The 25,533-nt window shown below is 41.0% G+C and overlaps 2 protein-coding genes across 17 annotated transcripts in view; both read right to left on the reverse strand.

The window, feature by feature from the left end:
- Positions 1-628: 628 nt before the first annotated feature.
- LOC139800653 (uncharacterized) lies at positions 629-3,878 on the reverse strand. 15 transcript variants are annotated; one of them, XR_011727867.1, is made up of 6 exons: positions 3,626-3,878; positions 3,005-3,164; positions 2,760-2,852; positions 1,787-1,898; positions 1,572-1,671; positions 1,065-1,203 (listed from the first exon to the last, which is right to left on the reverse strand). XR_011727867.1 is itself a non-coding variant. In XM_071753955.1 (6 exons), exons 1-5 carry the CDS (start codon positions 3,847-3,849, stop codon positions 1,587-1,589), a joined length of 702 nt encoding a protein of 233 aa, XP_071610056.1. In that variant the 5' UTR covers positions 3,850-3,873; the 3' UTR covers positions 1,065-1,203; positions 1,572-1,586. The 15 variants fall into 15 exon arrangements, 8 of the variants coding, with proteins under 8 accessions (XP_071610054.1, XP_071610053.1, XP_071610057.1 ...); XR_011727865.1 differs by having other exon boundaries at positions 2,732-2,832; positions 3,626-3,875; XM_071753955.1 differs by having other exon boundaries at positions 2,732-2,852; positions 3,626-3,873.
- A 1,419-nt stretch (positions 3,879-5,297) lies between these two features.
- The window catches only part of IQGAP1 (IQ motif containing GTPase activating protein 1), a 49,756-nt gene continuing 29,520 nt past the window's right edge, over positions 5,298-25,533 (reverse strand). For both annotated transcript variants that reach the window (XM_071753947.1, XM_071753948.1), the window contains exons 16-38: positions 25,145-25,235; positions 23,791-23,958; positions 23,285-23,427; positions 22,797-22,967; positions 21,633-21,716; positions 21,470-21,541; positions 21,291-21,360; positions 20,645-20,853; positions 19,965-20,120; positions 19,641-19,804; positions 19,089-19,313; positions 17,836-17,976; positions 17,659-17,743; positions 15,159-15,391; positions 14,282-14,414; positions 13,830-13,932; positions 12,557-12,692; positions 11,536-11,623; positions 10,864-11,076; positions 9,610-9,776; positions 8,627-8,749; positions 8,111-8,219; positions 5,298-7,191 (exon numbers count right to left, since the gene is read on the reverse strand). In XM_071753947.1, the coding sequence (XP_071610048.1) occupies positions 7,078-7,191; positions 8,111-8,219; positions 8,627-8,749; positions 9,610-9,776; positions 10,864-11,076; positions 11,536-11,623; positions 12,557-12,692; positions 13,830-13,932; positions 14,282-14,414; positions 15,159-15,391; positions 17,659-17,743; positions 17,836-17,976; positions 19,089-19,313; positions 19,641-19,804; positions 19,965-20,120; positions 20,645-20,853; positions 21,291-21,360; positions 21,470-21,541; positions 21,633-21,716; positions 22,797-22,967; positions 23,285-23,427; positions 23,791-23,958; positions 25,145-25,235 (3,198 nt within the window). In that variant the 3' untranslated portion in view covers positions 5,298-7,077. The remainder of the gene's footprint in view (positions 7,192-8,110; positions 8,220-8,626; positions 8,750-9,609; positions 9,777-10,863; positions 11,077-11,535; positions 11,624-12,556; positions 12,693-13,829; positions 13,933-14,281; positions 14,415-15,158; positions 15,392-17,658; positions 17,744-17,835; positions 17,977-19,088; positions 19,314-19,640; positions 19,805-19,964; positions 20,121-20,644; positions 20,854-21,290; positions 21,361-21,469; positions 21,542-21,632; positions 21,717-22,796; positions 22,968-23,284; positions 23,428-23,790; positions 23,959-25,144; positions 25,236-25,533) is intronic.

Here is a 25,533-nt window from a genome sequence, read left to right on the forward strand (position 1 = left end):
ATTTTAGAGAGGGTCTGAGGGGGACAGAAATGTGCCTCGGGTGAAAAAGGGGTTTAAGGGGGGAAATGGTGGTTCAGGAGCTCATGTGGGGCTCATAGGGCCTACAGAGCTCCAGCCCCACGGTGGGGGAGTGAGGGGTAAGTTGGGGGGTGGATGGGTGGGTGGGTGGGTGGGGCTGTTGCACACCCTCAGGGTCCCCCCCAGGGACACCCCTGCAGGTCTTTTTGCCTATTAGACCGCCCAGACCCAGCCCTGCCATTCTGGGATACCCCATAGCTCCTTAAAACCCCCACAACCCCACTGAGAACCCTCCCAGAAACCACCTGGACCCCCCAAGGCACTAAGAGCATGAGGTACTCGCATCGCACTGAAGCATGATGGGAAATGTAGTCCCGTCACACCAAAAATAACATTTTATCAAATTCAAACCAAATGAATTGGTTGAAATTATCCAATTCAAATAATCAAATTCAACCAAAGGCTTTTCTACAAGGTATTTCTAAGATTAAGTTCACGCATTATTTAAATAATCTCACAAGTATTCAGACTGCCTCTTCTTTACTCACATGCGCTTTGTTTGTGGAAACTGACAAAGAGCTCTTCCCTAAAACAAAATAGAAAGCTTAAATTTCATGTGAAAATTTAACAATGAAATCATAAAAATAGCAATAAAGTAATAAAACTTTACAAATAAAAAAAAAAGAATGAAAATCTAGGCACTCACAGAAAAATTATACCAGCATCACCAGGATTTCCCATCTGAAATTATAACCTTTGACAACACAATAAAGAGGTGAAAATCAGCTCAGTGGAGCCACATTCTGAGATGCAGTGCTATATAGGTGTATGTTGTAAAGTTTGGACAGAGAAAGTCTCAATAAATGGAAGGTCACAGTATGCTTAGCTTTTATCCAGAGATGATTTTGGAGCCAAATCCGGGAACTCACCATCTCCCACGATCTGAGAGCAGAGGATGACTTTACCTCAGCAGATCTCCCCACAACTGGCTGATGCAGAGGAGACACAAAACCACAAAGTGGTTTTTTGTTTTCGTCTTCAGGGAAAACCGGCATCCTGGTCAGGTCATAATAGAGAAGAAAGATGCCCTGGTTTTAAGGTACCAACACTGCCTGTGAGCCAGGCCAGGCTGCGCAGACTTGGATTCAAGCAGACCTTTTTTCGTTTCTCTGAAAGCACAGAGACCTGCGTAGAGGACATAAGTCTAGTGTGAAGTGAGGCACTTGAGAATAAAACAGAAATTGTACCTCAACCGTTAAACCCCACACAGATACACCACCACTTAAGATACAGATTCTTAATGATGCTTTCACACTTTTAATTTACCTTATCTATTTAATGTTTAATTGCATTTGCTTACTGTTTATTAACTGCATCTGCCAACCAATATACTGCATCACTACACTAAACTTATGTCCCAACTATATTCTACATATTAAATATTAAAGCTTCATTGTAATGTATTCACAAAGTAACACACTAAAATTCTATCAGATCTGTCTTTTGATAACCTCTTAATCTGCACACAAAGTAAGCTTTTCACATCTGCCTACCCTATATTTGGTAAATCATACAGCAGAACAATGTATAGAAATCTTCCCTTTTTGCGTCCCACTACAGATCGCTGCACCACCTTGGAAAAGCAGTTTAAATCTGCAATAGAGAAAAAAAAACAAAAACAAAAACAAAAAACAACCCAGAGTTCCTCAGTGTCTCCAAGCTCTTACGTTGAATGTTTGGATAAGAAGCCATAAATAGCACCGCCCACCTTAAAACATTTGTTGTGGTTTCTATCCCAGCCAGGAGGAGTTCTCCCACAGAGAAAATCAGGGTCTCTCTTGACCACGCAGATTCTGGATCTTGATTCTTTGGGGATTTCTCTAAAATGTAAAGCAGAGACATCCTGTTGGCTGAAAACAGCACTGCTCTGGTTTTGACCTAAAACACGAACAGAGCATGCACACATCCTAAAACCCAAGTGCCTCCAAAAAGTCTTATCCTTTTTTTCTATTTTATTAATTAGCACGCTCTGCAAAGTGCATGGACAAATAAGGGGAACATAAAGAGGTGTAAAAGTGACACTTCCTGTCTTTAAATCCCTTTACTTCACCTTCTCTAGTGTGTGCCAACAGCAACTGCAATTTTAAGCTTTCACAGAAAAAAATAAGTTATGGACTACCCTTACTAAGCCGAAGCTATGTATTTCTCTTACATCCACATTCCGTTAGACCTTGCTTCTCACCCCGGGTCACAATAAAGGTTTCCTGGTTTTTAACCTTGACGTTGAGCTCATTCACTAACTAAAACAGGGGAATGGGTGAAGATAAGGACACACATCAGAGGCCAGGACTCCCGAGAGAAACTGGAGCGAAATTGGGTTCTAGGTGCTCGGCTGGATATTTTAAGCTGCTCAGCAAAGACAGGACTTGATCACAGCAGCAACCAAAGTGCTTTTGCCTCAGCCCCTTCATTTCACCTGTCGACAGTGTTTTCAAGGCCGAGAGCATGCCAGGTCTGGACATCTGGTTAGAACAATACTTTTTTTTTTCAAGTAAAGCTCTATTGACCTTGAACATAAAGGATTTTACCTATAATTTTAAAATAATAAATAACTGGAAGGAGGGGGGTTGCTACCAGATTTAAATTAAAACGTTTTCGGAAAGCATGGAGTCAAGTACCCACTACCACCTGAAGAAAACGGAGTCCCTCCTACCTAGCAGATTCCCGGTTTCTACGCAGACCTTCAGATTTTGAGAGCCCAAGAGCCACGGGCAGCCTACTTCCCCCCTTCCTGACAATCCTTTCAAGTAACAACTGCAACAAGGCAGCACCAGCTGTGATAGGGAAGGAGATAAAGAAGTGGAGAAAACAGCTAAAGCAAATGTTTTGTGTGATGAGAAACTCATCAAGTGGACCAAAAAAAAAAAAAAAAAAAAAAAAAAAAAAAAAAAAAAAAAAGTTTTATATAAAAGACTTAAGCACATACCTCCCATCCATCTTTGCAGACTTCTGAAACCAGGGAAAAAACAGACCGGTCTAGCTGCCAAGGTTTCAACGTTTTGCCCTGATGAGCATGGCGTTCTTTGATTGACCAGTAGCCGCTCGGTACAACGGCAGATACGCCTCCGAGATCGAAACTGAAGACCCTCTGGGGGTGGAGGGAGTGGGGAGGTGAAGGGGAAGGGGGGCGAAAGAAAAAAACCCGTAAAATGCTATCGCAACCAAATCTTAAGAAGAAATCGCTAAATCTCTGCCCCAGCCAGACTCTGACTGGGTTTGAATGGAGGCCCTCTGCACTCCCTACGGGTGATGCCGAGGGGTGGGGAGGGGGGGGGGGGGAGAGCCGCCCGACTCAGCCTTTGTTTCTCCGGCGGCACCGCCCCTGCACAGTACACACACCCTCCTGCACGCTACCGCCCTGGGAAGCCGAGGCCCTACCACTCCCCCTCCCAACGCTACGCAGCCGCTCCTGCCCCCAAGGAACCGGCGAGCACAAAGCGGGTACAGAACGGGGCTACCCCTGACACCCCACCCACCCAACCGCCCCCGGGCCCGGGACAGCACTCCGCAGAGCAGCCCCACGCCGCGCCCTCTCACCCCCACTCACCGTCCCCGCCGCTTCTGCCCCTCTCCTCGCCTCAGAGGAGGGAGGCGAGAGGAAGTGGCCAGAGGCGGCGCCCACCCGCCAGGCTGCGGTTCCGTGCTCTGCCCACCGGCAGCTCCGTACGGTGCGGGCCGAAACCCCGCAGCGCCGCCATGACTCCGGAAGCACCGCGGTATCACGTGGCAGGAAGCAATCGCTAGCGGAGTTCCGGAAGCGATGATGCGCATGCGCGGCTGCAGCAAGCGGCGCTCCGATCGCTGATGAAAAAAATGTCAGTAAAATAAATAAAAAGTAAAATAAAGGACTAAGGACCCAGGCGTCTGGGAAAGGACATCCAAGAGGCCGGGCACCCAGGTTACTCTCTGTGACCAGGGCCCTCCCTATCCCCACTCACCTGCTCCTCCCCTGCCCACCGCCGCCGCGGGGACGCAGTAGCTGCCCCACTGCCATCATCCTCCCCAGATTTTTTACATCTTTTACAGCTGCCTCCAGGATCCATGGTGGCTAGCGTAACCCTCTGTCACGTCCACGCAAAGAGATTCAGAGCACACTCATTCACAGAGCAGCAGAGGTGCAGCTAGATCCTGTTCTCTCAAACCTGTGCCTCCCTGGAAAAGGGTCTTGACTGTGTTCAAGAAACTTTATTCAAGGATTAGCAAAATGGGGATGGAGAGGTAGAAAGAAACTTTTAAATGTGATGGAGTACAAAAAACAGGCAATAATTAAAAAACCATGAACATAGAATCTGATAGGAAACAGTGGTGGGTTGCCCTCTCCTAGCCACTAGTGCTCACCAAGCCACTCCTGGCCCTCCTCAGCAAGACAGGAGCAGAAAACACAACATAAAAGCTTGTGGGGCAATATAAGAACAATGACATCATTCACCCACTATCGTCGCTGACAAAATAGACTTGACTTTAATTTACTGTCAATCAAAATCAGAGTAGGATATGGAGAAATAAGAACAAATCAAACACTCCCACGTGTCTGGTTTTTTCCTGGGCTCATCTTTGCCCCCCACTTCTCTGACTCCTCCTTGCAAGCAACACAGGGAGACATGAGAACAGGGGTCACAGTCAGCTCATCCCAAGTGTCTGCAGCTCCTTCCTCCTCCCCTTTTTTTGCTTCAGCGTGGGGTCCCTACCCCAGGGCAACAGGCGCTGCCAGAACACCTGCTCCAGTATGGGCTACCCACAGGATCACAGCCTCCTTCAGGCACATTTGTGGGGTCAGGATTCACAGGCTGCACGTGGGATCTATCCCACCGTGGACCTCCATGGGGACAACCTGTATCACCACGGTCTTCATCACAGGCTGCAGGGGATTTCTGCTCCAGTGCCTCCTCCCCCTCCTGTACTGAATTTGGTGTTTGTGGGGCCGTTTCCCACTCACATTTTCTCTACCATAACTTCTGCAGAGCAGTTTTCAGTCACCACAGAGGCGCTACCAATACTGCTGACTGGCTCAGCATTGAGCAGCAGCCAATCCATCTCGGAACTCAAACTGGCAGCGTACAACACAGAGGCAACTCTTCACGGCTCCTCGCAGAATGCAACCCTGTACCGTGCCACAGATAATGAAACCTTTCCACCGTGCTCACCCAGTGTGGAGTCCGCTGTGCCCGGGCCCCACCTGTGTGTTTGTGGCTTCCACTGCACTCAGTTCACACACCATCCAAGGGGACAAATGATTTTTTACTTAGATGCAAGTTACAAATTTTACCAAGAAATAAAGAGGATTTTATAATATAGCTATCTCCCATGGTAAATACAATTGTGCAATGGAGTAAGCAAAGCTAAAGCACAAGTAAACTACAAAATATATAGAATTAAGTGCTGAGATTGGATCTTCTTTTCCTTTAATTAAAAAAAAAAATCCATGGCTCCATACCGTTGCTTAGCTAAAACAGAATGACAGAATTGTTTTGGTATGAAAAGACCCTGAAGATCATCCAGCCCAACTGCTCCCCCATCACTGGCAAGGCCACCACTAACCCATGGCCCTCAGTACCACATTTCCACTGCTTGGACACCCCTGCAGGGGTGGGGACTCCACCTGGGCTAGAGCTTGAAAACTCTTTCCAGGGAGAAACTGTTTCAATCTAAATCTCCCCTGGCACGATCTGAGGCCATTTCCTTTTGTTCTATCGCTTGTTACTTGGTAGAAGAAGTTTTAGCACCCACCTCACTCCAACATCCTCAATCCCTCTCTTCCTAAAACTTGTGCTTCAGACCCTTCACCCAAGTCATTTAACAACACAACTGACCTATGAATAACTTTAAATTTGTAACTAAGAGATATGTCCTTTTTAAAAAATCTTAAGGAAAAAACTAGGTGAGAGCTGGAGCAACTGATGATTTTAAAGGTCAGATTTAGTTCTTCTTAAAAAGTCTCTGCATTTTTATTGGATACAGCAGAACACCCAGCACCAACCCCATGGTTTAAAAAAAAAATAATCAACAGCAATGCCATAAAAGGAACAGGGACTTGAGTATAGCTAGAAAAATTTAAGTTTTTAAAAGCTAACCTAGTTAAGATAGACATCTTCCTTTGACAAGTCTGCAGGTAGAGCCTAATATTCATTGCATCAGATACAGATATATATATATATATATAAAGAACATTGCTCTAAACTGGAAAAAACCCCTTATTTTTACATTTCAAATGCTTTGCAAGCAGCATTGAAAGTTAACATGTCTCAAGAATTTTTTTATATTTCCCTCCCCTTCCCCAGAAGGCTCTTTTCATCTATAAGCACTAGTAAATACATTCCACACTGCCTCTATTTGAGGAGACATCTGTAAATCACTACAGTGTGATAAAAAGAAAAAAAATAAGAAAAATGAGACACTGAAGCTGTTCTATGTGGCTATAGTACATAGTCACCAACAGTCCAGCCACCATTATGACAGTTACTGATTCCCCAGACCATACTAGCTCTTTCCTGGCAATCGGCCTCGACAAGCTTGCAAATAAGTGTGTAACCTGGACCTTGACCATTTCTTATTTTGGTCATTGCTGTTAGAGAATAATTGGAGTCTGAATACAATCTTCTTGAAAGGCAGAAAGAGTTGCAGAGGCAAACCAACTGCTGTGCAGCGGAATCTCTCTCCTCACACAGGCAATGATAACTCAACCCTCAAGAAGCACACAATTAGACAAATAAAGCATCCAGATGTCCTAAGCATACTCCAATATTAGTTTAATCCCCAGCGCCATATAAAAATAGATTCTAAATTAACTGCTTTTCAGAGAACCTTCAAAGGCAGATACAGATCATAAATAAGCCAACTCCCTGCAGACTCAATCAGGGTTGTCAATTCACAAGTCCTCCTTCATGATACATTTGATATATTTTAGCACAGCATGGGCATACACTGATACATAGCTACGTCATTAAAAGTTGTACGTGCAAGGATGTAATCATCTCCCCTTTCACTGCTGGCAGAGGTTGGTCACTTCCCATAAAATTTCTTATTCAGAAGAAAGATCAAAAGGTTGACATTCACTTTTGCTCTGTCAAACAACTTCATGACCGCAACACCTTCGTACTGCAGCTGCAAAAGATCCTGCCAAGGAGAATACTTCTGTGAGTGCAAAATCTTTCAGAAGGTTAGAAAGAATATACAAGGCCCTGTGGTACAGCAAGATTTTGAGGAATATCTGATCACAAAGCACATGGAGTAAGACAGAGAAATGAGGGACTCGTAAAGATCCACTCATCCTCCGTGAAAAACAAAGTTGCTCTAAGGCATTTAAGATCCTATTTATTAAAAAGTAATAATTGAAAAGAAAGGCAGAAATAGCAGACAATTCTAAGAACACCAAATTTCTTGTCTAGCCATCTCCACAATTTTCATTTGAACAGTAGTCATAAAGTTGTAATGTTCAGAAAGGGTCTCCTGCGTGCCTAGTTATATTGTGTACCTGTGAAACGTTACAACATTCCACCGTGTTACTTTCTAAAAATCTCAGTTGCCACAGGTGTCAGTCAGGTGGTTTACAGCACTGCAGTTTAGGGCAGAGAAAGAAATGGCATCTCTGACAGGACCACTGACATTATGCCAACTGAGTCTTTTGGGTGTTCATGTAGGCAGAATTTCCAGTTAGACTTTGCTCCTGTCAGTGATGCACCTGACAGAAAAACAGAACTCCTTGCACACAGTTATCTTGGCAATGAGTTTCTTCCAGCAAGCCTGCTCTTCAACAGTACTTATTGGAGAAGGCATTCAGGTAGTGCTTCTACTCATGTTGTGCACATTCCAAAATTCAAATCTGGTTCCTGCAGCCATCCAGCCTGGGTGATACTGGAGTAAACAATCATAAAAAACTATTTCTGCTTCCTTCTGTTAAAATTCTGTCAAAGGCAATGCAAAGCTTTTGAAGTGATGCTAAGTATACTTGGATGACCAACAGCAATTCCCTCATTGCTGTCCCCTCAGCAGCAAGCAGAACTCACGTGGCACTATTAAATACGACAGTTCTTACCTGGTAATGTAACATAAAGGTTTCCATCTGTACCCCCATGAATTTTGCTTTTACCTCAAAATCTCCTACTTCTTCTGTTGGACTGATTTCAAATATCACATTTTTAAACCTGTGAAATTTGAGAAATGAAAAACCACGGTTCATTACTGAACAGGGAAAGAACACATGGGATGAAATCTGAAGGTAAGTTGTGCTGCACGTGCACACCTCATTCAGTGCACAAAGTACAAAATGAAATTCAACCTGAAGAGAACTGAAGTGATTTCTATGCACGGTTTCTTGGCCATTGGGATGTGAGTCCAGATTGCCAAAACAATGCCTTTAACAGCTAAGTCTACCAGCACTGTTAAGTTCCAAGAACAAAACTGCAAGACAGTCTGTCACAATCTCAAAGCTTCTGTTCCTCAACTTCCAGCACCTAGACTAGGTTCAGAGAAACGAGAATATAGGATATTTGGGTTCCTCTTCCTCTGAGAAGGTAATTTAACTCCAAAAGGATTTTTAAAAGATACTCACTGGTTACCTTGCAGGTCCTCAATCTCTAACAGCACTCCCTTCTCATGAAGTCGAGCTGCTGTATATTTTAGAGAAATCTTCTTACTGTTTTTGCCTTTCATCTCCCGAGGTTTCTTAGAGACCCTGAAAAAAAAACAGAAAAACAACAACAAAATCACAAGATGATCAAATGAGTAAAGAGATTTCAGATGGTAAGCGTTCCTGTTTGGATGATGGGACAGAACCATCATAGCTAATTAACTATAAGTAACGCAGATCATTGATGATATATTTCTACTAGTGAGTTTATCCAGAAAGCACTTGTAGCTGATATCAGATCTTTGATTTTTCACTATTTACCCATAGCTCCTATGCTACAGGAGAAGAAAATAAAACCAAACAAAAAATACCCAAAACATTACCACATGGTACTTCATAGAAAGCTGCACCATCTATCATTAGGCAATCCAGTGACAACTGACATGGAGAAGGCTGAGATTATTAAAAAACAAAACTTTCTTGCTTCAATTTTCACCAGCAGTTGCTCTTGCTGCATCTTGCTGAGGAGGAAGACCTGTCTTTTTTTTTTTTTTTTTTTTTTTTTTGGTTAAGGAAAATCTAAACTGTCTTGCACAACAACTGACTCTATTTAGGATAAAAAGAGGACAATTCATTATCAGTGCTTTCCTAGATATTTTAATTCTCTGCTCCTAGAAAGGGTGGCAGGACAGACTCACTGACCACCATGTGCATTATGGGCAATCTGCTTCGTTGCCAATGGACTCTCTCCAGTCCCCTCTCCACAAGGGACCAAAGTTCTTTCAGGTCCATCTTCTTGACCTCATTTGGAGCACTACCCACCACTGCTGAGACCCCTTTCTAGAGCTACCCCTATAGTACAGAGCTTTGGTGAGGAGCTTTGAGGAGATGGTTTTACAATTGTTCCCAGCAACAATGTACAAATGCTTCCTACTTCAGGCATGGCATGTCTCCAAGACACTTACTTGCCCTTGCTGGCCAGATTATCCAAGCAGGTTTTGATGTAGCTTTTGTAATAATCCACTTGTTCCCCATAGAAAGTAGCTTTGGAATTCAAGGCACTGTATGTCTGCTGCAGCTTGACCAGCTCTGCCTTTCTTCTCTGACGGTACCTACGCTGATTTCGGATATCCTGAACCACAGGAGAAGACACACAGAGACTTAAAGTCATTCAAGCTCTCCAGTTGGCTGAAGAGCACATAATCTTCAAACACACCATTTGATTTTGCTTAATGTTGGTTCATGCTACAAACTGGAACTCTCAGTCGCAACAGTTTAAGTTGCACCACTTTTCTGCGCAGTTTTTTGAACTAAACTCTACACAAAGCAATTAATTTGAACCTTCTTTTTGCTTTCTCAAAACTTCTACTTGAAGTGACTAGAAGCGCTCTAAGGCATTTAGACAGGTCTAATGACTAGAGTGCTCACTGACAGAAAGTGATCTAAAGGAAGACAGCAATTTTTGCCACTGTGGAGCTGGAAAGGTACCTTACATCCTAAGCACAACACAGACTTCCTTATCTTTCTTTGTTCGAGAGCTGTCTTTAAGGATACATAACCCTAACATCTGAACAAAAAACATCGTGTTAAAGGTGACTTCTATCTTTTGAAATACAGTTAACTTTAACCAGATCCTTAAAGGGAATTATTTAGTTGGATGCAGTGATCTTAGAGGTCTTTTCCAACTGTGACAATTCTGTCTGTGATTCACTTTACATACGTAACATTTTCCAAATAGCTTTTTGGTAAACATGTGATATAAAACACACGGTCACCATAGCAATGTACAACAGTGTTAGATCACTTTTGCAAGTTTTTCTCAGCTCCCCCCTCTATTGTTAGGTATTCTTGAACAGGTACATTTAAATAGCAATCACAGCTCGGATGTCTTTAAGTTAATGGACAAAACTTCCACGTGTAAGTCTGTAGAGGCTTTACTTAAATTAGTGAAAAGTAGCAGAAAAAAGATCACACATCACGACTTCCGCACCAAGCTGTAATGCTTTTCCTTAAAACTCCCCGAGATTCTGGCAACAGTCATTTGAGAAAACACAAATGGCCCATAATGGAGGACTTCACAAATGGCAAGAGGTGGAAATGCTAGGGTAATAGGTAGGCTGTATGTCTGTAAATCAGTTACAACAAAACTTAATCCTCCTGAAAACTCATGCCAGTTTCACAACACTGAATTGTGGAAAAAGCTCCACTATGATTAGTACCTTGGCAATGTCATTAATTAGTTCCTGGTATTTGTTGTTTGCATTTACTGTCCCCAGTTCTGTCAACTTCTTCAGGCCTGCCTGGATTTTTTCTTTTTTTTCTTGAAGATTTAAGTTAGCATCTTCCTTTACAGACACAGACTTTTTCATCTTATCAGGAGTTTTAGCATCACGAATGGCCCGTTTCTGCATAGCTCTTTGATGCTCCACTTCCTAGAAGAAGAAAAAGAAAAAAAATAGCAGTTTCACCAGCAGATCAGTTGTAAGGTGAAGAAAAAATCCAAACCCTACCACCACCCCCCGCCAAAACAAAAACACACAAAAAACCAGAAACAACACCGCCCAGATTGTCTGACCTCCAACCTAACACTGGCAAAAGAGTTTTACATTTTTCTTGGTTGTTTCTCTACTGACTCCAGTGAATCCATGTTTGATGAACACATTCCACATATGGGAACCAACAGAGGCCTACCTGCTGTATAAAATGGTTTTCTAGATAAAAAGTTTCTAACTACTAGAGGAGCAAGATTCACAAAAGAAAATTATTTCCACTATATTTCCTCCTAATTACTGTTACGTACTGCTCCACCATCAGTGGAGACAGCTTCACTGCAACAAAGAAATGCAGATTCCTAAATATACCCACATATATCTATGTAAACCATGTCATACTTGCTCTGCAGTAGCTGGAGTTCCCAGGATTTCAGTCAGCGTTTCCCCTGGCTGGAAGCGGATTACATCAACAATTAAACGTTTTGTGCTGCAAAGAAATAAAGAACAAGAGGAAAAACTTACAATTGAAAGACCTTCAGTACTGTTCTATTCTATCCTGTTCTGTGCCAATGTTACTGGTTCACCTAAAGTCAGGTTACCCCTGGACATGCACTTAGGTATTCACAGGCTTAGACTCTACCAGACCAGAACCCCAAGAAACACTTTATTTCACTCTGCTACCAGAAACTGGTTTCCTGAAAGAATAATCTAGGTAATGCATACGATTTGCTCCCTATTACCCCCTCAGACAGGGACAACTCGACACGACATATTCCAAGGCAGCCCCAGCACTGCAAGTAAATAGACATCAGCACATCAGGGAGCTGTACTCTACATCTCAGCAACAAAGCTCTGTTTAAAAGTAACCAGAAGTCAGTATTAGTACCAAGTCCTCCAGAACAAAGAGTCTGGCAATAATGAAATCCCTCAAATACTGTTTTACTGCCATTAAGCTGGTAACACCTGTATTTCCCCAAAAGGCTTAGTCTTCACCTACAGTCAGGTTTGGGTACAGCAAGTGCAGAGAGCAGGGGTCTGCATCATAAACCAGAAGAGGGAAGCGGCAACAGCATCTTATTTTAAATGCTCTTTACAAATCATTCACACATGGGCAAATCCAACTGCTAGTGTCACACTCACTCAAATCTAGAAAGTTTTCTTTTTGGGAGTTTTCCCTGCCAGAACCACTCAAGATAGATTTTTAAAGAATGACAAATTCAACAGTGACAAAGAACTAACAGGGACAAATTTGACAGCCAGAGCATTGAAAGAACATGGCTAGAAATGTATTTGAATTAACAGTCACAAACTTGTTTAAATTACACTTCAAGGCTTTTTATTTTCACATGCACACTAACTGTGAAAATTCAGGTTCCTCCACCTCTTTACAAACATACCAGGTAGTTACCCTTTCACTTACTTCAACAGAATTGTCCTTGCATCCACCTCTGCATTCTCATCACCAGGAACGTCAAATTTATTAGTGAGTGTGAGAGAAACCTCAGTCTTTGCTAGCATTTCCCTGTTGGGGTCATTAACATTGCCAGACCCTTCCCCTGCCAAGCAGAAAGAGTTTATATATTATACCATATTCTTTACGTTTTGACTTCCACACTTCGTCATTTTTCCCTACATAACAGACCACAGAAAAATTACACTGCTTCCTGTATGGTCAAAAGGACACTTTAAAAGCCAGGAACGACTTTTAGAAGCATCATCTAATATGTTATACTTTTTCTTTACAAAACAGAGAATGCACCAGCCAGAAAGGCACTAAGAAGTCACTAGAGTTTGTACGCCTTAATGACGGATATATATTCCACACGGTGTTGCAGCATCTCACTCTCCAACTGAGAGTAGATGAATTGCCAGAAATACTTCATAAATAAAAATATGACCATGCTTCTATGTCTGTGTCCTCATGAGAATGAATTTTCCAAGCTAAGAACAAAGACCTTGTTGGCAACCATCTTCTATTAAACACAGTAAGCTATCCTGTCTAAAGGAAATTTTCCTGCTGTAATTGTTTCTGAACTTTCACCAGAACAATTGTTAGGATGCTTCCTCTCCCACCTGCTTTAATAAAGGGCTGCAGAAAGAATCAACTCTGACATATGATCCACATTGATACAATGCATGCGAGAGAAATTAAATGGGGAAGGTAGGCAAGTTCTCCTTAAATTCAAGGTATAAGATTGCTCAGATAACACTTCTGTTCTTTGCCAGGGCTCGGAAGAAAATGTGCTAACAACCATTCCTTTAAAAAGTTCCAACCTTTCTCAACAAGTGAGCTCAAGATAAGCATTTTGCTGTGAAAGCATCCCCTCCAAAAGACACTCTCCATTTGCCCCACACACACTAGATTTCACACTTCGAGCAGATGCAAGACAGAAACCATGGAAGGAGAGAAGCTTGTGCAACTTTTCAGTGCTTGTTACATCCTGAAGCACTGAGCCACAGCTCAGATATTTAGATAGCTTTCACAGATGAGTAACATCAGTTCCTTCCTCCCCCTGCTAGAATAAAAAGGATAAAATTCTTAACATATGGAAAAAAAGCTCTAAAGGAAGGAAAAAATGTTGCTTGTCCATATGTAAAAGATCCCTAGAGACACACATCATTTAACATACCATCTGAGAGGAATGTATACAGACAATAAAACATGCTCATTGAAAGACAATAAATTAGATCACCTATTAAGGATTCAATTGTAGGAACCTCTCCAAGGTCATCCAGCAGCTCATGAATTGGATCATTGTGCTCAGGAGCAATCGCATCTTGATGGTCTAAGAGCAACTAGATGAACAGAAAGAACATTTATGTTGTTAACTGAATACCCTTTGCTAGACAGTACCTACACATTACTTGGAGCTGATGTATTTTTTTGAAAAAGATTTTATTTCACTAAACTTCAAGCAGCAGTATCAACATTCAAAGCTATGCCATTATCACATACTCAAATACTTCCAGAAGAAACTCAGAAAAGCCACAAGCAAATTACTGAATTCTATAAGCCAACAAGCTCTTTCACACTACAAAAGACAACATTTGGTCTTGAATTTGGTAATTCTTTGTTTCAGCTAGAAGCAGAATTTTCTTCATAAGCACTGCTTATAAGGAGCAACTTTGACCGATATGTACTTACAGTGTGTGTATTGATGATTTCACCAATAGAAATATAAATGACTGGTTTAGTGAGTGTCACCAAGTCAGAATATTCATCGATGTTAAATTTATCCTGCAATTCAGGAACCTCGCAGGCAGTCTGAAAAAAACGTCTTCAGAAAAAAGGAGAAAAGAACAATCAGGATGACTCAGGAATCACATGATGTATCAACATCAATAATTCCACATTAACAATCCCAGGTACAGTCTCTCTTTAAACTATGGTACATTACAGATTACTACAGCTTGTCATCTTTAGTTGAACACATCAGAAGTAACCTGGTAAGTTCAATTATTGACATTAGGTCATTTTTCAGCATTCACAGGACGGGTATATGGCTCTGGTAACCTAGTTGTTCACACCTTGTACTGCCCTCCACTGCAGTAACACCCCTTGCTCCCTCTTAGAAAACACAACGTATACCACCACGATTTTTGAATAAAGCTTACTTCAACGATATGAACAGCTAAATGCCATCCCACTTTATTCTTGAGAACTACTAACTTTTCATTTACACCAAGGATTTAGATAGGAGAGAAAAATTTATTCTAGTTGTCCAAATCCAAAGTCTCACAATAAGGGTGTGCAAAAGCAACCTTTATGATGGAAACTACCGAGTCACAAAGATACCTGATTTCACAATCTCATGAGCATATAATGTACTGTTCATAAATTACAGGTACAGTTTTATCTCACAGTCGCTGATGCTTATGGCAGCCTAGAGTGCAAACTCTTATTTTCAACAGGCAGTACATTTGAGAAAGACAAAGTTTATCATATTTAACATTTATTATTACTAATTTTTACTTGCAGTGTTACCCTCTGCCAAACTTTCAAACTTAATTAGCTGATCTACCTGAACTTCTGGTATGACTGCAATAGGTATTCATTAATTATGCTTAGGTGTGCATTGTCTCCCATGAACATCTTATTGGATGCAGCGTGCTGTAACATCTTCGCGATGGAACCCAGGTTCCTGCGCTGATCCGTGGTCAGCTGACCTCCAGCTGAAAGGTCAATGATGTCAAATGCATCTGGTGCCACAATGGCTGGATTCATGTAGCGATAATAGAGCAAGTTGCCAACAATCTGGGAAAAGTCGGATAGAGAAGAAATGCATCAAGGAACAACCTAAAGCCCAACTAAATTCTGTTGAAACTACTCTATTAATTTGATACATTACTTCCTTGTAAGCCAGACGCCCCTTCCAAGGTTCTGCTGTGCTGCTATATACAAGCACATACTATCCCAAAGAATCCAGTGTAAAAAATTAAAATAAAAAAAGCATAAACTAAAAATAAAAAACAAAACCACACACTACGATGCAATAGGACAGTCAAAGCAAAGAGTGAAGACTGAGCACTACCAGTCAAAGGACAATACAGCTGCAGATATTTCTATGCATAAATATTTAACACTTTAACTTACAAAAATGTACAGACAGGAGACACTACAGGTTCCCAACAGACTACTCATATGACCATGAGACAATCCATCAGGAATAGTAAACATAATTGAGTTATTCTAACAGAGGGCAGAACAGTCATGATATAGATAAACCTGGTAGTGCAGTTTCATTATGGAATAAGAACTAAGTCAGAGAAGCATGCAGCATCAGCCACTATATCCAACAAGGCAAAAATGGTGAGGAAGCATGGCACACCAAGAAGCTAAACGGAGCAAACTACTTTCCTTTACTTCTCCAAAGCCCTTTTGTCTTTCAGAAATATTCTTTGATAAGCCAGCAACATTTTCCAGCAGATCCTTAGTTAAAAGTTAGAAAGAGTAACAAAAAAAACCCCACATTTAATTCAGAGGTAAGAAAATCAGAACAGAAGAAAAATGGCATTTGACACTTCAAAATCTCATTTACCTGGTCAAACGTGAGCAGCAACAAACTTCAAGGAACCAAAATAAAGATGTCACATTTTCTGTATGTTCCCAAATGCACTTCTAACCTGTACCTGATATTTTGCCAAAAGTAATTCCAGCAACGAAAAAGAATTAACCCAACATGCTGATGTGAAGTGATAGTTCTCACACTGTATGCTCTGGTATTTTCTCGTGATTCAAAGAAATTTGCAGAGCCAGGTCACTGAATCTTGGCTTCACCTGTTTTCCACATAATTTAAATGCACGGGAGAGACCGGGGAGTAAATAAAGAACTGAAATCAGAGGGGAAAAAAAAATCTAACCATTGATGCGAAGCCCCAGAAATTATTAACCTCTTTCAGTGAGGTCATGTTTTTGACAACGGTTTCATACAAGCCCCCGCTGTACTCTCAATGACTGTGTCATGGGAAGGCAACAGTCAAAGATGTGTACCACCAGTAACAAGAAAACACATCTGTGAAAGCAACCATATTAATAAACTTTCAAACTTGCAAGGGGAGAAGAATAGGTATCGGGGTAACTTTGGCAGCTAAAAAAAAAATAAAAAAATCTACAGGTAGCAATTGCACACAACTGCAGTTTTGACTTTCATGTAGACAGTTATCAGAAGGGTTAATGAAAACTGCATTTTTCCACCTTAATTTACAGATGGAAGAAATTAATTCACCTGCATAGAAAGAATCGATGTCTCAGAATGGGAAAGCACAGAACTAGAAGAGAGAAGAAAACAGCATTCAGATTGGTAATTATTTAGTAATGAAGCAGAGGCAGAGAAGTGTAAAGAGATGTTGTGAAGTATTCTAAGATCCAAACTTCAATAACAAGCAAAGCATTCATGGATATAAAGGCCTTTACAATTACCAAAAGCCACAATTCCAGGATACTTCATCAAAAAGGCCAAAGCTACACTCATCTGGGAGCACCTACTATTAGGATCCTTTTAGTTCTCCAGAACTACTGAAATGCAAAATACAAAATGGACTAGACATCATGTGAAGTGACTCTCTCAACACGTTGCTGTCAAAACACCCTGAAGTGTTGGAAACAGACGAATAAGGTACCTCAGAATTTTGCATACAGACTTTTTAACTTGTCATTGTCTTTTTCTTAAAGAATAAGCTGTCTGTGATCAAACCAGCAAACCCAAGGTTTACTTTCTAGGAGCAAGAATAGCCCAAAAGTCAAGAAAACCAAAGGCCTAAATGCCTGAGATATTAAAAGCAAAGCAGAAGCAACAGGATATCTCCCCTTCTGAACAATGTATTACATCTCAGGTGACATACATGAAGCTAACAATCAAAAGCCCAATGTGAAACATTTTCTACCCATAGAAGCAGATAAATAAGCTTTACATTGGTTGACGTGCACTCCTCTCCACACATACACCCAACAAAGGAGAATGAGATGTGCCTGCCACAGCCAATTGGGCTGACAATTACTCACAAAGGTTTTCAGACCCTTACCTTCAGAAGCTCATCCTCACCAGCATCAGGAAACTTGTCATGCAGGGAGTCTTTTAGTACCTTGGCAATGAAACGCATTCCATAACTTAGAGAGAAAGAAAACAGCAAATAAGACTGCTTCAAGCACAAACCCACCCACAGCTTCTCAGGGACAATACTGCAGTACACCAGACTCACGGGATTTTGTCCACTGAACTAACAATGGCAGACAGGAACTTGTCAGTCACTGTCCTCATGTTTCTGATTGAGGCATCCAGGCGCATCCTCACCTCTTCATGATTCAGAGCTTGCTCAGGTGTGACATCGTATGGCAGTTTGCTATTTGAAAAAGTCAAACATGAAGGTATTTCTCAGGACAGCCTAGAAGACTTTCTAGATTGACATGGAAACACTTGGCTGCCAAGAGCTGTGCATTGCCTTCAATTAATCTGTAAGGAACTGGAAAAGCTTCCTCTACTCTCCCTGGGAAAGAAAACACCGAGCTAACTCAAAACTATCTTTTTACAGCATGTGCATATGAGGCAGAAAAGTGCCACCTGTGACACATACTGGTACTTCAGGCTGCAAACAAATTGGTGAAAAATCAAGCAACATATTTGAACATTATAATGATTAAAATGCTTGGACACAAACCAGAAGCTGAATCACCATCTGTAAAATTGATGCAATATGCCATTGGCAGTGCCAAATGTGTAGATATATTTTCTTCATCAGCTGAAACTACTGCGTAGCATTACAGTGAAGACAGAGACAAACCAGGTAATTCATAAAGGATCTCGTATGTCTCATGTAAAGAGGAAGACCTGAGCACATCTTTGTGTGCATTTTTGTTGTCCAGAATTTGAACCACTTGTGTCTTAAGCATGTTAAAAAAACAAGCAAACAACCCCACACCAACACAGAACACAATAGAAACTTCAAGTTATAGCAAATCACATACACTGGAAAAAGAAAGAAACCAGAATGACACGAAATCGTGTAGCAAAATCCAACTGTCATCAGTGTCTGACGTTAACTAGAAAGATGCTAGGACTAAAAGAACTGCAATGTCACGCTTTTCCAGCAAAAGAGGTTTTCTCTTGGCTTGCAAATAACACGTCAGTTTGCACAGGCTATATATGACATGAGAAGACTGGTACAGAATACAATTACCAAATACTTTTTTTAAACCATGATTTCTTTTAGGTTAGAAAGCATCTCAAAGCACTTCTTCCTCCATCTCCTAACGAGATTCCCTTTCAGTACTGTCAGCACAATTTCCAGAGTGTGATTTTTATACGTCAAGGACGAAAGCCATCTTGAGATGAGAAAGCCGGGATCAGTTGGACAGATGCATGCAGTGAAACCAAGGATGGCTTGGAATGATTAACTGTGCAGAGCAAAGCAGTCAAGCAGTGTTTAGAAAAACAGCATAGTAAAAGCTTCCGTACCTGGCCTCGCCAGTTTGAGATTCCATCTGGTTAACCCAAGACTTGTAAATATCCACTGGATCGGTTTTGATATTGAGTGATTTGTCATCGATGATTTCCTTCACAACCGGTGCCAGGATCTGCCTCAAGGCATTCTGACCGCGGGCTCCACGGTTGAAACTTACCACCATCTTAATAACAGTAGGATTTCCAGTCACAATTTCCTGTATTTGGTCTACTTTTGACCTGAAGTAGAAAGAAACTATATGAATCACAAGGTATACACATAATTTTGTGAGCTTTAGATACCTTTCTCTGCATTAAACAACCCCAGATTAAAAGTAGTTGCCATGTTGAAGAGTGAAGTACAAATCCAAAGTAAAATCCACTCATCCACAACAGACATCCTCAACTCTTTCTTTATAGAACAGATATTAAATAGGAAGAGGACAATGAAGTGACAGTTTAGCCTTGTCTGCATATTAGCATGAGACATCATGTGAAAACTGCCTTAATTTGAGCAACTGCCAAAACTGATTCAACTGCAAGAGCATGCTGTATGCTACCACATACTTGATCTCTTCCTGCAATGCTGTTTGGAAAAGCCGCAACAACAGGTATTCCTCTCTTTGATTGGATGCGTAGTTATACAGTGTGAAAATGACAGAATCCATGAACTTTGTGGATTTGTTTTGAGGCATCTGAAAAATCAGCTTGGCCAAGTAGGTTGGGTTAGTCTAAAACAACAAGAAAAATCACGTAAGTGTGCATGTCCACACGGGCCGGTGTCACTAAGAACTATGGTGGCTCAACATTAGAGTACATAAGCAAAGAATGTGCCAAGTCATGTAAGACACTATGACAAGAGATTACCAAGCACTGTTGGAAGCTGCTTACCTGAAGTAAGTAGAACAGATGCTGATAGGCTTCCAGCTTTTCTCTCTTCTCTTTGCTCAAAGCCTTCAAACCTCCCCTTTGTTTGTTCAGCATCATCATGTCAGAGAGCTGTTCTTTGTTCTTCTTGGTAAGTTTTTTGCTATGAGAAACAACATCCTGGAAAGAAAGAATAGAGAGAGCATTCATTTTAGTAGCTGTAGGCATACCCTGACCCTACCTTTCCACACACAAGGGGTCTCCCAGATGCAGCTGTTTTCCAGTACTGTTTGTTATACAATACACTCCTTGCTGCAAACCTGTGGCATGTCACTTGCTTAACTACAAGAAATAATATAGTTCTCCAAGTCTTCAAACACACAATCTGTTGCATTAATTAGGTCACCGGAGTCTAGTGTTGGCTTATCTTTTTTAGCTTCAGGTCTTGTTTGTTTTTCTACAGTTTTCTTTCTAGGGATACATATTGTAATGGAGTACATATTGTAATGGAGTAAGAGACTAATGGGAGTAAAATCTGCAAGTTTTCTGCTAAGCCTGAGCAGGAGTTGGACTTGATGATCCTGATGGGTCCAACGAGCAGATTCTGTGATTCTAACTGACATCCAAGGGCAGAAGCTCTCCCTGCTAACTACAACTGAGGTCAGTTCAATCTGTAGTTGGTCTCCCACCAGAAAATTTCCTACCTGCAATGTAATTTTGTTTTTCACTAGCAGCCCAATTTTTATGTCCATGAGATTGAGGTCATTTTCCAGTTGCTGATTGGATCGGATCAAGGTTACAACTTCCTCACGCAATTTCATTAGCTCAAGCTCCTCCTGAAAATCTTGGTCACTCTGATCAAGCAAGTGAACAAATTTCCGAACCACAGCCATAGGTGGGTTTTCAGCATTAACTAAAAACAGGCAAGAAAACATCATGTGATGGGAATCAGAAGTAAGTACATGCCTTAGCTATGTCTAAATAGGACATAAAATAGCAGCCAGAATAAAATTAGCACCACCACATCTACACAGCTTCTTACATTTTCAATTCTTTGTTTTGAGTAAATAATGAGAAAAGCAAACAGTAAAGAACTAAGTCAGTATCAGGCTAGGATAGTCCACACCATCAAAGCTAACTGGAAAGCTACAGCTCTATTTTTCAGCAGCAAAAGCAACAGCAGGATTCAAATTTTCCTTCAGCCTGAAAAGCTGCCTAGTCTCTGCACTGTCCTACCATCTTCATCCCGGTCACTCTTCAAAAATGTCCTGATGTTACAGATCATGCCAGCAATATCTCCCCACAAAGAGATTCAAGGCACAGCAGTTTTATCTTCTTGGCAATACTTACTGAGGGTTTTGTAGTCTTCTCGAGCTTTGTTTGCTCGGATAAAGGCTTGAATTTTTATAACATCATTTATCTAGGATGAAAAAAAAAAAAAAAAAAAAAAAAAAAAAAGCACTTGACCTCATTCTACAAAGAGCACAAAAGTCACGTAATTAATCCACTTAAACAAGATAATCTCTTACATGATTTCTGAAATACTGCAGTCGATCTCTGTAACGTCTTCTGGCTTGATACATCCTGGTCATTGATTGAATCTATAGAAGGATAACCAAAATACTCAGATTGCTTCCTTACAAAGTTCACTACCCAAAAGCTTCAAAAAATTTAGCAGAAAGCCTTCACTACCTTTACTACTTGGTCCTTTTGTGCTCGTAGATAATCCAAACGAATTTTATATGCCTTCCTCTGCTTATAGCCACGCCACTGGGACTGAAAACACAAAACAAGCACACTGACTTACTTTACTAATTAAAGAGAAGTAATTCCAAATCTGAGCTTCTTTCTGCTCCTCTAACTTCCCTTTTGACCAAGTAAAATGTGAGGGAGACATGCTTATCAAGAGATACACAGTGAGAAGCATAAACTTTTTCACCAACCAATCATGGGAAACTTGATATTACCTCATGTAGAGCCCAGACCTTCTGAGTCACAACTGGAGATAATGGATCCAGTGAAAACAGTGAAGTTGACAAACTGTTTTTCACAAGATCATGCACCACATGCTGCTGCTGGCAAGAACTGTGACCTTACTGTTACAAGCCTTCAGTGCAGACTCATTGCTACTGATCCTTGGAACTGAAGTCAGGCTGGACTGTACTTAGAGGGGGAGGGTGTTACTTTAATGATCTGAGTGTGGTTTGGGGGATTTTGTTGTGGGCCCTTTTCAAATTAACATGCAAAGCACTTAAGCAAAAGGAACAGCACAGATACTGCTCAAATAATGAAGTGGTAATGGGGTGCAAAGCATCTATTAATTTGCATACATTTCAATTACAACACCATAGAAAAATTTTTCCTTGTTTCTCCTGTAAAAGTGCCCAACCTCATGCTGAATTATCCCACTCTCTCTTTCAGGTCCTCAATCCTCCAAATCCCTGGACAAATTTCAAGAGAAAATTCTTACTCAGGAGTACTGAAAACCCTATTGTTTCTCTTCAACCCATTATTAATCACATGGTATTATCCCCATAAAGACACACCACATATTGCCCTACTCCCAAAGCACTAGATCAGATCATAAAACAATAGACAAAACTCCGCATGTAAGATTTTCTCTCTCCACTTAGGCCTCAGAAGACTTAATTAATTATTTTTGACAAGGGAAAGTAAATAATGTACCAAAACTCTTTGGGAGAAGGGGAACACCTTTAAATAACTTGCAAAATGAGGTGAAGACAATTGTGTGCTGCTGTAACTGTTTGAATTGGACAAAAAAACCTGCCAACAAGTTTGTGTGTAGAAAACAACTGCAGAGTACAACTTTCAAGCATAATCGAAGTATATGATTACCTGGATGCAAGTGATTGCTGGGACTTGTTTCTTCAAAAAATTCATTCTTGAGTTGAACTCCTGGCGAACAAGATATCCGCGACAGCAAGCCTGAAGTTTCATAATCAGGTTCTCATTGGCCAGCCACAATTGCTCTCGGTTGTATGCTGCAGTGACTCCAGATATGGTGCTCTGAATTATCGTCAGGATAGAAAGAAGAGCCAGAGAAAGAGAATGGAGATACAAGAAACAGGATGTTAGTTACATCAGCTTCCTGTACTGCACTTACAAGAAACTTCCAATTTGCCTTTCAGTGAAGAACAATACCATGGTCCAGGTACCTTTTTACCAACACGAGAAATTTTTCTGAAACTATCTGATCATGCCCAACGAAATAAATGTGTTGCTAAGCTTGTTAACATAACTATGGAGTTGAAGCATTCCCAGACACCAAGGATGGGAATGGTAGGAACATTAACTTTTCAGAAAACGTGTGTCATCTACCCTACCTGTATCTCCTCTCGTGACAGCTGCGTGTCATTTTGCACAAATTTCACTGGCTCATCCCATCCTCCCTCTTTGGTCCGCAGGTTATGATAGTAATGGTAGCCTCCTCTTACCCAGTGTTTCACCCATTCACTGCCATTGGCCCCTAAGAGCAGAAAACACAGTGTAAGTCTCAAAACTAGACAAGTACCTTATCTTTCCACACACAAATGTTACAACTAGGACATCCACATATACAGATGCTCATTCCTCCAAGTCAGAGAACTCCAAGGTATGTTTCAGAGTCCCAAATAATCTCATATGAGAACAGCCTAAGCACAACACATTCTACAAGTGGAAAGCATTCTACTGTTTGCTATTTTTTTATTAAACTTTATTTCACAAAGCATCCACAATTGCCACCTGTAACACAAGACTTCTCCCCTGAGTATTTTTTTACCTCTGTTTCCAATTGCACATGCAATAACCTTGATCTTTTTTCACTAATAGTTAGCTACTTGAGGTTCACCTGCTGCCATTTTTCTTGTCTTGACTTCGTACAGCTCTTGCTGGTATGTCTCAGCACATTCTGGAGTAACTCCATATAATCCAACATCAGGTGAACGCAAGGCACTCAGAGTCTGGCTAACATCACCATTGTCTACAGCTTCATTAATGGAGAGAATTCCTAAGGAGACTTTGGTAACACAAAGAAACAGGTTATCTTGCCATTCAGGGGCTCAGCGACTTAACAGTTGGTGTGTGTGTATATACACACATATTTACGTTTTTCATCTTCAGTACAGTTACCTATTCAAAGCAGAATCAGAAGGAAGCAACTGTGCATGTTTGGATAACTTTATCAGCCTAACATCAAATCAGAAGTTTTGAAAGTGGAAAGAAAAACACTTTATCAGCATACCAGAGATGAAGAAACAGAATCAAGGAAAATATAAGGTGACTAATAAGAAAGAAAACAATCACTTTATCAGTACTGTACAACTCAAGCAAAGCTAGCAGTCAGGTGCAATTGTTGAACAGAAAATTAGAGATACAGGGTAAATACAAACAGAACAATATTGTACTTTAAAAACATAAAAACAGGCTCTCTGAAGCATGAAATACAGAGAACAGGCATATAAACAACATTTGCAGCGAACAGGCCATTACAGTGTATCAGAAGACTTTAAAAACCCTGGTATCTTGTTAAAGAGAAAGCTTCTGTTTGGAACACAAAAATTCCCAAAAAAGACCATTAAAAGAAAAAAAAAAAAGACAAACCCAAGTTAAGCAGAGAGTAGTAGTTACTTCATTGTTTCTGGAGGCAAAAAAGACATCAGTATAGATGTACAGAGACTGGGATGTAACAATGGGTGGATCAGTCCACCTGCACTCGGTGCTAAGGAGCAAAAGTGGGTATCACTGGTGGGTACTATTATCTGTATTTGAAAAAGATGTGAGGTACAGTATAAACACTTCATAGAACCAAGACAACAGTATGTCCCACAAACAAAAGGTAATGCGCACCAGAAAACAGCATTTAAAGTGTGCATGTGTACATTCTCAAATCTAACCAACAATCCACAGACACACAACTAAATGCAAATGACAAACAACTGGATACAGACTTGCCTAGTCAGGAAATATGATCACATGCAAAACTCAATAAATGGCATATCCCCACCACAGGTAACAAATTTAATATCTGAAGAACCTGACATTCACTCTTCAAAGAAAAATGACTACACAAGAAGCACCTAAGTGCTGCATGTGATTTCCTTTGACACATTCACATGGTAATTCTAGCTCCCAAACTCTTCTTGAGTAACCAGTGTTCGGTTGATAATGGGCATTAATTGCAGTATTGTGTGTGAAATACTTACATCTCTCAGACTCCTCTGTGTCCTTGTTAGCCCTAAGAATCCCATCCTGAATTTCATCTAGCCAAAGTACAGCTGTTTCGTCCTGTGTGTCCTGAAGAGAACATGTGAGGCAAAGAGTATCACTATTTTTGCAAAGTAAAATAACCCATGCTAAACAATGGCCAACATTGTAGTTTTCCTCATTAGAGAGGATAAGTATTTCAGTCTACTCCAACACAAGGACACTGTGTGCATTTGTGACTAGCGGAGACTACTATGGCATTTCCAGATTTAGTACCTTCTACCAGTCAAAAGCTCTTCTCAACAAAGAATAAAGTCTGTCAGTGGGAATCACTCTGAACAAGCAAGTAGAGCACAAGGCTATGGACTTGGTATCAGTTAGTCCGAAA

Source organism: Heliangelus exortis, chromosome 11, assembly GCF_036169615.1.
Source record: "Heliangelus exortis chromosome 11, bHelExo1.hap1, whole genome shotgun sequence".
Classification (NCBI taxonomy): Eukaryota; Metazoa; Chordata; class Aves; order Apodiformes; family Trochilidae; genus Heliangelus; species Heliangelus exortis.